We start from the raw sequence: 12,380 nt of genomic DNA on the forward strand, positions 1-12,380 counted from the left end.
TGCAGGGAGGGCTCATGGCAGGGCCCGGGCTCTGCTCCGGGGCCCGGCAGCGGCCCCAGAGCACCGGGCAGGGCCTGAGTGCAGCAATTCCCCCGCACAGGAGGCAGAACTGCTGCCCTGGGCAGGGCCCGGCCCTGAGCAGAGCCCAGAGAGGCTGTGGGGTCTCCTCCCTGGGGATATTCCAGAGCTGCCTGGACACATCCTGTGCCCTGTGCTCTGGGACGGCCCTGCTGGAGCAGGGAGGTGGCACCAGTGACCCACTGTGGTCCCCTCCAACCTGACCCATCCTGTGAAACTGCTGCCCCTGGACTCGAGCTCTTGAGACAGACCAAAATAAAAATAGATAGTGCTAGAAAAAACCAAGAGAAGCGAAGAAGGCACAGAGAATACTCTGGTGTTACTAAAAAACCAGATTTTTAAATAAAAAATCGAATCACTTAGCTAAGAGCTTCCAAGTTGTTTAACAGGCAGCAGCTTGGGTCACTGCTCCCAAACAATGACTTTGGGACAATTGATCCCAGCTTTGTCAACAAACTGCTGGGCAGCACAAGCCCAAGCACACCAGCTGAGGAGCACAAGCCAGAAGGTGGCTTTTAAACTCTTCAGAGGCCATTTAGCTCTAAATAAAACCAAGCAGGCTTAGACACAGCCTCACTCCACCAAAGGCAGGCAGGTACTTCTATCAGAACACACTTTTCTGGCTTTGTTCCCTCCTACAAAGCACATCAGACACTCGTGCTAAGATTTTGAAAAGCAAAGCAGTTACTTCTGTAAAATAGATAAATCTAAAGCCACCAATTTAGCTTTCAATGTGACAGCTCAAGCTGAGGGAGATGCAGAGGTAGAACAAACAGCACAGCTGAGTCACGTTTGCACACACGGCGCTCTTTTGATTAGCAAAATACCACTTACTTAAAAAATAAGAATAAAATCCCAGACACCTGTCTGAAGTAATTGGGGGGAGTTTTACTGCTCACAGTTGTTTAAACCATCCCTAGAACTCCTGCATCCAGGACCAGAGATAGATTAACCTCTTTACTTGTTAAATTGATCTTATTCAGCAATGTAACAGCTGGGGTGTGCAGAGATGGCCTGAAATACCAGTTACCCCATCCCATGTGCCTAAGGACAGAATATGTGAAATGAAACAGTAAAGATGGCCTGGGAGAACAGCTGGGATCTGGGACACAAATAAGGCACAAACAGGACACAACTCCCGTCTGCTTAGTGACCCTGAGAGGGACTGGGCATCACCAGACTGCCCTGGGAGAGAGGAGAGGAATGAAAAGCAGGCTGGGCAAGGGACACAGACTGCTCAGCAATGCCCTGGGCTGGATTATGTTCCCCAGGTGCTGGAGAGCTGCTACTGGAAAAAAAGTCACACCTGGTCTGACCAGCATTTTGGAGCAAGTCTCTGAACAAGGAAAGGATGGACTTTAATTGGGGAAACATCAAGAAAAGCCTGTCCTTTTTAAGCAAAGCCTCTCTTACTTTGCTCGAAAAAAGCACTGAGTTCCAAGGCCCTCTGCATTTTCAGTTCCTGTGGTCCTTGCTGTACCTGTGATGGGCAAAAATCTCCAATTTTGTTCCACAAACCTAGCAAAGAATTTCTACACATAGTAAATTCACTCTAAAACAGGTGAAGAAGTAGAGCTGCCGTATTCTTACACCTTACTCTATGCATGTACAGGAAGCATTAATTTTTCTATTTTCATTGGGAAATATTAGTTCAAGGTTTCATTCTGAAATCCTTTCTTTAGCTGTTTTTCTTCCCACCCAAAGACAAGTGTGTGTTCTGACAACTCTGCAAGAACACTTAGCTCCTACAACCCAGCACAGGCAATAAACAGCAGGAACTCTGAAGGAGAGTTCCAACCAAGTAGGTAAATCTGTTTAAATGAACAACAAAACAATGGTAGGAAGTCAGCAGCAGCGGCAGAAAATAGGAACTACTGACTTTGAGCTCTTCATTCTGTTAATTCTTTGTTTAGATGACATTTCTATGTTTCCTGTCTGCTGGAAGATGAGAACATAATGTGCAGAGAGCAGCTCAGGACAGCTCTGGCAGAGCCAGGCTGCGATCCTGCGGACGGGATGAGCAGTGGGAGCCAACAGACCTGAATTTGTTCTGCTCCCGGCACTGACTCACTGTGTAATTCCTGTTCCACTCAATTAAATCTTTCTTCTTCAGCTTGTTCATTTTGCACAGCAGCACCTGGTAACATCTGCCCACCTTTCCTCAAGCACATGGAAAACTACAGATGGAAAACTGCAAATACCTGAAGCGAAACAGGGCAAAGCTCCAAGTTCTACCTGAAGGAATGGCTGGGGTTGTGTTGGGGGGATTTTAGCTTGGAGATCAGGAAAGGCTCTTCCCCCAGAGGGTGCTGGGCACTGCCCAGGCTCCCCAGGGAATGGGCACGGCCCCGAGGCTGCCAGAGCTCCAGGGGCGTTTGGACAGCGCTGCCAGGGATGCCCAGGGTGGGGTTGTTGGGGGGTCTGGGCAGGACCAGGAGCTGCACTGGATGATCTTTGTGGGTCCCTTCCAGCTCAGAACATTCTGTGATTCTGTGATTCTTTGAAGGTCTGTACAAGGAAAGCAGCAGGAAGGTGGCTTTAGGAAAACAAACTGGATGTGCTCTGCAAGAGCTGAGCTTGGTTCAGTACCAGGGCCGTGGCTGGAGAGCTCGTTTGTGAATAATCTTGATGGTTTTGTGAATTGGGACACAAACTTTGAAGCATGTGCAAAGTCAGATAAGTGATCCTGCTAATCTCAGTTTCAGCAGAAAATAAACACTGAATACACAAACACCAAAGCTTGGCCCTGAGTGTGAGCTGGAGATGCAAATACAGATTCAAAGCCGGACTAATAAGCCGATACTTGTAAATACCAAGCAGCTATTAACACATTTTATAAGATTAACACCCGCAGAACAGCAGATAACAGCACACATCATTAAGCAATCAGCCAGTCCTCATTCACACACAATGGGTATTAACACACAAAGTGCAGAACCTGAGCTTTACTGGACAAACTCTCAAGGCTTCAGAATTACATCGGAAACTGTTTAATCCTCAATTACTTCGAGCAAGCTCTGATATGAGAAGGACCAGACAGGGAGGTGGAGGGGCTGGTGGAGTTTTAAACCAGTTTATCTGGACTGCAAGCAGGTGAAGGCTGCAATTTTCAAATGCTGTATGACTGACTTCTCACTCACAAGATCACACCAGTTTTCAAAGCAAACAGGATTTTTTTTGACCTGCTGACTCTCCACACTTTTAAACTCGGGAGTGAAATGTAGGAATAGGTTTCCTTGCCAGCCAGCTCCTCCCTCTTTAATTCTAGTTCCAAGAACATAATGAAACTAACAGAGGAAGTGTCTGAAACAAGGAGGAGTACTGAGAACAAGAAAACAAGGTTAGGCCAGGAGGACTGTCATTAATTATATAATCCAGCCTTTGGGTAACTGGACGTTTAGGGAAAGGGGCTGAGAGAACCTTGGAGGCACCAGCCCCAGCACATTATGTCATCTGGCCTGCTGGTTACTTAGCAGGTACACGATCTGCATAGGGGCAGAAAAACAAACCCATTTATTTCTAGGACAAAGCACTATGAATCCCCACAGCAGGTGCTGAAAAAAGGCATGAAAACTCATACACTCTGCTCCCACTTCGACTGATTCCTTTCCAAGGAGCCAGTTCTCCTTTCTCCTCCCTTCTGCCTGCTCTGTGGTTCCATTGTGCTGTCCTGCAGAACACCTTTTTGTCAACCATGTGCCAAACTTGGTGCTTTTATCCTTTCAGTGCATATTGAGCTTGTTCTCTCAGGAATACACACACAATTGTATTGCTGCAATGTGCCAGAAGTGCAACTATTTGAGGTGACACTGAAGGATAGAAGACAGGAAGCGGTACATCACTCTTCTTTTTCCCTCAAAATAAAATGTTAGGCTCAAACATATTCCAAAGGCAATTAGCAGGAGGAGGAAAGTATAATCTCAAATACTCAGAGGTGGAGTCCTGCCAGCAAGCATTTTATTTCCTTGTAGGCAGTGAAGCAGGTGTCAAAATGAAGGATGGAAGAGAAATGTATTTTTAATAAAGTGAGCAAATTATGCTCTGCTTCATCAAAACAGGAGAAAAGTGTCATGAAGAAAAAAATGTTCAAGTAAGGGGACTGGTATTTAAAGAGATCCAGCCCTTTGCTGGACTGTAAGAGCCATTGCACTCCTGAGTGGGAGCAGCATTTTCTGGAGAACAGAGAGAATGGGGAAGAGCATTAAACATACATGGCTGCTCCCCAAACTAAGCAAATTGTTCAGATACTTGAATGCCATAAGCTGACTGTAACCCTTCCTGGCCCAGAGCCTTCGACTCAGAGATTCTTGTTCCTGCAGCTCCCCAGCACATCCCAGCACTTCCACCCTTCATGATCCCCTTGGTCCTGAACATTTCTCCTTTTCCCTAAGGGACACCTGCCAGCTCAGGGTTCCCAACCTCCTGCCACATTCCCTTCCCACAAACAAACAGAAGTCCTGATCTGCAGCAGGCACTGAACACAGTGCAAAGCTGGACTGTGATTTCCAAGAATTTACATACACACAACCAGAGAGCTATGGAAAAAAAAGAGCTGCACCATAGTCTTTCCCACAGCTTCCAGGAATCACAAAACATTACGGCTCTGCTGGTGCCTTGCACTGCTGAACACCTTGAAACGAGATCTGGTAAGAACTATTTTAGCATCAGAAATGTGCAGGTTTTATTTGTGGAAGCTCCTTTCTGGTTTAAGTCCCAGCTGCACTTGCTCAGCACAAAAATCAGAGATTGGTACAAAAGAGCATGAACAAATGTAACATCTGGGGAATCAAAAAAAGGGGGGAGAGAGGGGTGTGTGAAGAAAACAACTGCACATTCATAAGGCTTCCCTCAAAAGCACACAGGCCAATCCACACCTATTGCACAACAGAGATTTCTCCATATCAGTAAGGGAAACTCCTACCCAATACATGGGATTCAAATATATCGTACTTTTCCAGAGTATCAGTCACTCTGCAGGGACTGGCTCAGGTTCTCCTGTTTCAATTCCAATCTAAGGAGACAACAATTTCTGTACAAGCTTCTACAACTCAGTTCTGTTTTTATCTGCGTATAAGTGCGCTACCTACAAGCAACTACAACTCTTCTGCATCACCTGGCTTCCAAGTCAAGTTCCTGGTTTGACACAATTTCCAAGAAATATCTGCATGGATGCCCATTAGAAAAACATAACTGATACAGACTCAAGAGCTGCAACTTGTAGCTGGGGATCAGGTTTACCACCGGTTTTTAGTCCAGGTATAATCTGTTATAATGCAGAAGCCAGATTGAGATTTCAGTGCAGTAGGGTCACATTTGATTTAGAATGACACAGAATCTAAGCAAGGCTCCAAGACTTCACCTTTAACAGGAAACAAAGTCATATTTACATTACTGATGTTTTAGGGGGCACACAGTGGTCTACAGAGATGGACAATTGATCTGCTGATCTGTTTTAGGATATAATTGTTAAATAAGCAGTAAAGAATCATGATCTCCTGAAATCCTGTCAGCAGTAATACAGGCCTGCACATTTTAACACAGCATTTTGAAGGCTCTTCTATTACATGCCAATCTTTCTGGATTCTCTGAATTAAACTAAATACATCTCGTTTGGAAACATCCTTCAAAAAAAAAAAACAAAAACAAGCAGAAAAGCAAACATCTAAACACACAATTCAAACAGTGAACTGCACTGGCCAACTGCATCTTGTGTGTCTGCCATGACTACTACTGAAATACTCAGACATTTCACAATAAAGAAGATCTACTACTAAAATACTCAGGCATTTCACTATAAGGAAGATTTTGTAGATTGTGGCAAGGCTGTGGTTAATTTTTTTTGGCAGACCAAGTTTTCCATTTCGAGAGCAGCTGGCTCTGTGCAGGAATACCTAGACATCACTTCAGGGCTTGTGCTTGGATAAAAGACAAGAAAAACAGATGATTCTCCTTCTCTTCTTCCTTCATTGCAAGACTATTCTCCCCACCTCCACCACTTGAACTACACGGCTAAAAAATACACCAGCACACTTCAAAATACAAGCTCAACAACGTCCACAGCTCCCAGTCCAGGCTGGTGGCATTGCTTCAGCTCTGTTTACAGTGTGATTCAGTCATTTTCACAGCAGTGAACTATGATGGCATGAAGGAAGCATCTGTGTCACCAAGGACTGAACAAAGGAGGACAGCTGAAGTTCAGAAGGAACAATGCAAAACTTTCCTACAAAGCCAGGCCTTAATATTTTCCTACTTACTCAGGAGAAAAAAATCTCCATTCCAACAGTATTTTGAGAGAAATGATGCACTAGGGAGACTTAGAAAGAAATATTTACATACATGCACACCACGTATAATCAGTTATTTGTGGCACAAACATCAATAGACTCTGTCTGTACAGCTCTGCTTGCCCATCTGACTGCTGTGACTGCAGAATAATTTCTCAGGTGCCCTCAAAGGGCTATTGTTGAGACAAAGTTAGTCATGGCACTGCCTGGCACCCAAATCCACGTTGGTCATTACGTAAGGTGGCAGCAATACCACTTGGAAGGGTTGTTTACCAGTGGCATTGCACAATGTGAATTGGAACGGGCTCGCCAGACGTGGCTGCAGGTGGGGATGGAAATGCCCCTGCAGTTACTGCTGAAACAAGCTCAGTCTGTCAGAGCATGGTGCTAATAATGCCAAGGTTGTGGGGTTGATCCCATTCACTTATAAACTGGACTCGATGATCCTTGTGGGTTCAACTGAGTTCCAACTGAGAATATTCTGTGATTCTGTAATTCTATAAATATGTAACTACCCAACACAGAGCTGTGCTATGGCCCCTGGACATTAATTTAGGAAGTGATGGCTACCAGCTCAATCACATACGGGAATTAATATTTTGGACAAAATCATTGCAACCTTACTGCTCTTAGGAGTATGTTTGGGTTTAAATTAGACTGAGGAGTTGTGATGATGAATAGACAGACTGATGCTCAGACTTGTGACCTGGCACAGTTGTGAAATCAATTTCCAACCAGATTAATGAGTACAAACCAATAGATTTTAGGTGATTTTGAGTCTATGAAGGAAAACCTTTTCCAAACTAAGCAACCCCTTGGACACCTTCTCATTCACTTTGAGCTTAAGGCACGTAACTCGATTCTAGTATACAGGCTTCAAAAAGAAGGAACCTGTCTTTCATGATCCCCCCATTTTTCTTTTGGCAAGCTTGGGAGGATCTTTCTCTAACCCTTCAAATCTCCCTTCAACCTGTCTGGGCAAGTGGCAGTGTCTGTGGCACAGCTCAGGGCAGGGCACACGCAAACCTTTGTGGGGCCACTGCTGTGCTCAATCCAGCAGCACAACCCAGCAGCTCTGAGCTGTTTGTTCTCCTCCTCCCCGCTCTGCTTCAGCCAAGAACACACCCACCTGCTGCTACCACCCTGTACCTGCTCACAAATGAGCTCAGGATGCCTCTCCTCCAAAGTTCAGCCACTAATTCAGCCCAAGGAAGGAGTGTGTGCTGCTGCAGGCAGTTAAAGGAAGGTGCTGGGACACAGCCAGCAGGTGCACGGAGCACCAGGATCCGATGGAAACACGGCACTGCTTCACTCTGCAAATGAGAATTCCTGAGCAAACATGGACATTTCCACTGACATTTGACATTTAAGATGTCAAGTAGTCACCATTTCTGCTGAACAACTGGCAAATGTTCAAAATGTTCAAATGTTGGCAAACAATTCCAGGACAAGTTGAAGGCTTAGAGAAAGATTTTAGTTGTAAACCTCCCAAGTCTGCCAAAATAAAAATGGGGGCATCATGAAAGACAGGTTTGTTCCTTCTTTTCTGAAACCTGAAGACTAAAATCAAGTTATTTGCATTAAGCTCAAAGTAAATGAGAAGGTGTCCAAGGGGTTGCTTAGTTTGGAAAAGATTTTTCTCCATAGACTCAAAATCACCTAAAATCTATTGGTTTGTACTCATTAATCTGGTTGGAAATTGATTTCACAACTGTGCCAGGTCACAAGTCTGTCTATTCACCACCACAGCTCCTCAGTCTAATTTAAACCCAAACATACTCCCTCTCCTAAGAGCAGTAAGGTTGAGGGTGTCAGCTTTGGTTAAGACTGAACAATCTGATTTAAAAAAACTCTTCAGGAACAAAAGCGAAGACCTGCCCATGTCCCAAAACAATAAAAATGATCCATAGGTCTGAATCAGCACACCCACATTAAAATATCATTTATCACAGACATGCCAAAGAACAGCTGACAGTGGGGGCCTGTGCAGACAGAGTAAGAGTTTTTACCTTCCACTCTAGATCAGCATTTAAATCTAATCCTTTCTAAGCCTGGCTCCTTTCCCATGACCTCCAAAATCCGGGTACAGCACACTGTTACTTCATACAGGTTATCACACTGTGAAAAAAAAACAACCAAACCCCAAAACCAAACAAGGAACAATAACAAAACCTTAATGAAAACATCACAATGATCAATTGTGGGAAATAAATTCTGAATTTCTCAGCTACACATAAAAATAAGGATTCACAGATATTTGCCGCTCTATGCCAAACACCTGGCCAGGGCACAACTGTGAACTACCCAGAATTAGAACAAAAACTTGATTTCAGAGTGGCCTGTTTTAGTTTTTCTCAGTGTAACCAACTAAAGTGACCACAATGGTTCAGAAGTTTCAGTATCTTGCAAACCCATCAGTAACTCTTCCATGCAAATAGGCAGGTGCAAAGAAAAGCCACCAGAGTGAAGAGAACTTGCAGCAGCGCTTCTCTGTACCACGTCCACCTCCACTGCAAGGGAGTCACTTCATTTTTACATCTGTAATTCTCATTTTCACGGTGTCATTTTCAATACCTGAGCAGTCTGAAGTCCCAGCACGAGCTCAGCCTCCTGCTAACTGGACCACACAACATGTGGGAACCCTTCTGGCTGGCTCACAATCACCACTCAAAATGGCCCAGGCTTAGAGTTTAATCTAATTGCGATTCAAACCATCCTCAGAGGTTGCAAGTGTGCAGGTGACACCAGATCTTAAAGGCTCAAAGGGGAAATACCCTTTCAGCTCCAGTGAGAGAACTCAAAATCCCCAATCAAACACAGAGAAAGCTGCTTTGCTGACACAAGTTCTAAAAACCAGGAGATGGGCAAGAAGGAAAAATCTGTCTCTCCCATTCAGCGAAATGGGTGTTAAAAAACAGGAAAGAACCAGACCTTCTGGAAATACAAACTGATTTTGTAGTTCTGTAGGAGGGCTGGTGTCTTGTGACATGCACTGAACAGACCTGTACTGAAGGCTCCAATGTGGAAGCTGAAAATTTGGTTCTGTACCAACATCACAGCAGGACTGGGGGGATTAGTCTGAATGAAATGCTTTGAAAAATGAAAAGCATTAGGTAAATACTGAGTATTATTAAAACCTTAAAGATACTTAGGACAGAGTAATTACTATTCATGTGAGATTACTGTGAAAATATTGGTTTATTTATGAATTAAATGCAGTTTGTCTTAGGAAAGGGAACCACTGATAAGCCAAGAAAACAGAAGTCCTACAGAAAAAAAAATTGTACAAAAAAGTACAAGTAACAAACCAAGCAACTTCCATGTCAGACTCTGACTGATGGACACAACTTCCAAGAAAGATTTTTAAACACTTTTGGTCATTCTGGCTATGTCTAGAAGAGAGGAAAGAGACTGGTCCCGTGGAAGTAACTTACTTCCTTGAGTTCTAGTTGGTGAAGAATAAGGATATTTTTGGTCCTGGGCTGTTTTAACTACTTGTCATTTGCGTCTCTGTCATCTCCAGATGAGATCCAGGCAACCTATTCCCCTTAGAGCTACTTTGTGTGGAAACAGAGCTCAAAGCCTAAACTTCCAGCTGGTCTGCAATGCCCCCCTCTATACCTGATGTCAGCTGTCAACATCCTGCCACTCTAAAACATCAAAAATAAAACTCTAAGTGAGGGGGGGATACAAACACAACAAGACCTTGCCTTCCCAAATGTCCTTGGCAGAGCAGCAAGGGACAGGATTCCTTCAGATGCAGCCTGTGGAATGTGTGGCCTCCAGAACACACCACCTTTCCACTTGGAATTTTGGACTCTTGAAGACATGCAGGGGCACTTTTAAAAGTTTCTTAACAATCCAAGCCTCTAATCATACACAGGCATATAGAACCCAGGGTGCCAAACTGTACCTGCCAAAGGGAACGTCCAGCTGAAATCTCTGAGAGAAGAACCTTGTATTTTACATGGTGAAAATGTCATTTCTTCATTCACAAACTTACTCAAGGTGGTGACCTTATTTCTCCAAGAGCCTTGTATTGCATGTTCTAGAGTTGTCAGGAAGTACCTGTACATTTTTTTTAACGTGTGCATCATGCTTTACCTACAACAGTAAAATTTTCCAGCCTCAGCAGATTTTGTTCCACTGCCTGCACTCTGAACAAAACCCACAACAGCTAAAAAGGGCTCTAACCTTTGCAAACCTTTTGGTCCTGAACTCTGTTCGTGCTTCTAAAACAGGAAAGTGGTTTGTTGCACGTGACAATAGTTCCTCTGTACTTTAAATATAAAATTCCTGTTATCAATGGCAGCCTTTGAAAAACTCATCTTTGCAGAAAAGCTGAACTTCAGCGACCTTACGTTGTTTGAGAAAGAGCTTTGAAGTGTCTATTTCTAATCCTCCACTCTGAATGACAAAGAAGTTATTTGCAGTTGTGAATCTTTAAAATGCAGATCTGAACTGATGTCTCTGTTTTTGTAACTCATTAACACAAACCCTGCAATTCAGCTTTCACTGAACGTCTTTGTTCCATTCCAAAGTGAAGCACTAGTGCTGTCTCTCAAGATGATTATGCTCTTGGTGAGCCAGTGTTTCCACATGCACATTCTGAGACCCAACAAAAATTACATTTTCAAAGACACCAGAAATAACATTTTCTTTATCTGCTATTACAAAGTGACAGCCACAGCCCAGGATCTCTTATTGTTCATGCATTTTACAAGGCTGAAAATGGATGGCAATAGGATTCGCAGCTGGCAGAATGTCTCCAAAGCTGAGAAGAATTTTTCTATCAAATTTTACACAAAAGCAGAAACGAGGCTCTGGGCCCCGGATCCCACATGATCCAGCAGATGCTGTTTCCAGCTTCAGCAAGTTTTCATTCAGAAGCAACTGCCTCCATGTTCAACAATGCCCCATGGATCACACAAGATCCTGTTAGCCTGTATAAATGAGAGGCCTGGTTTAGAATTACAGTAAAAATATAATGCACAACTCTTTGTTTGGGAGAACTAAAACACTGCACTATCACCATTTCCCATCTCAAGGGGGTGCACATGTAGGGGTCATGATGATCCTACATGGAAGGGACTGTAATTAACTGTATATTCCCAAAAATGTACATATTTTTTATTGTAGTATTAACGTTGTAGTAAAATCTGTACGAGAAAAGTCATCTGTGCATCTTCTCTTTGGCGTCTCTGAACTTGGAAAGGTGCAAATTGTTGGTTCAAGAACAGCTCAAAAGAGAAAATTAACCCACAGTTGCTATTTTGGCTCCACTGAAGTCAGAGGAGTCTTTCTCACTTCTGATTTGGCACCTGACACTGCTACCGCCCAGGGGATGCAGGAGCCGCACAGAAAGGCCAAATCCTACAACCTGCACCTGCTCAAAATGGCAAAACCAAAGGTGGAGGCACTGATGCTGGTTCCCAGCCATCAGACACGTGGCACAGCTTCAGCACATGAAGCCTCATGTGGGAGCCGCGCTGCAAAGAGTGACCCCTTAAAGATGCTCTGGGACCTCCACCCTAAGCAGTGACCCCCTAAAGCTGCTGTGGGAGCCCCACCGTGATCTCCTAAAGCTACTGTGGGAACCCCACCATAAGAAATGACCCTCTAAAGCTGCCGTGGGAACCTCACTATAAGGAATGATGCCCTAAAGCTGCCATGACCTTCGAAAGGTGCTGCAGGAGCCCCACCAGAAAAAGTGACCCCCCAATCTGCTGTGAGACCCCAGGAACCTGCGGGAGGAGCAGCAGCCCAACACCCACATCCATCACCCCCGAGGTCCTGCTGCTCTTCCCGTCCTGCCCGGGGAACCCAAATTCCACACAACCCCTAGGGCTTGATGGAACAGCATTGTGGATCAAGAACCGCTGGCTGGGCAGAACCTCCCCGTTCCCACGGCCCTTCCTTGCGCACACCTCATCCATCCATCCATCCATCCATCCATCCATCCATCCATCCATCCATCCATCCATCCGCCCATCCTACGCGCACCCGCGTGGAGGAGGG

The 12,380-nt window shown here is 44.6% G+C and overlaps 1 protein-coding gene across 1 annotated transcript in view; it reads right to left on the reverse strand.

Moving 5' to 3' along the window:
- Positions 1–12,380, reverse strand: part of ERGIC1 (endoplasmic reticulum-golgi intermediate compartment 1) — a 67,745-nt gene that overhangs the window by 46,581 nt on the left and 8,784 nt on the right. The window contains exon 2 of the mRNA XM_017728052.1: positions 10,557–10,594. Within this exon, the coding sequence (XP_017583541.1) occupies positions 10,557–10,594 (38 nt within the window). The remainder of the gene's footprint in view (positions 1–10,556; positions 10,595–12,380) is intronic.

Source organism: Corvus brachyrhynchos, unplaced genomic scaffold (genome assembly GCF_000691975.1).
Source record: "Corvus brachyrhynchos isolate BGI_N302 unplaced genomic scaffold, ASM69197v1 scaffold21, whole genome shotgun sequence".
Lineage (NCBI taxonomy): Eukaryota > Metazoa > Chordata > Aves > Passeriformes > Corvidae > Corvus > Corvus brachyrhynchos.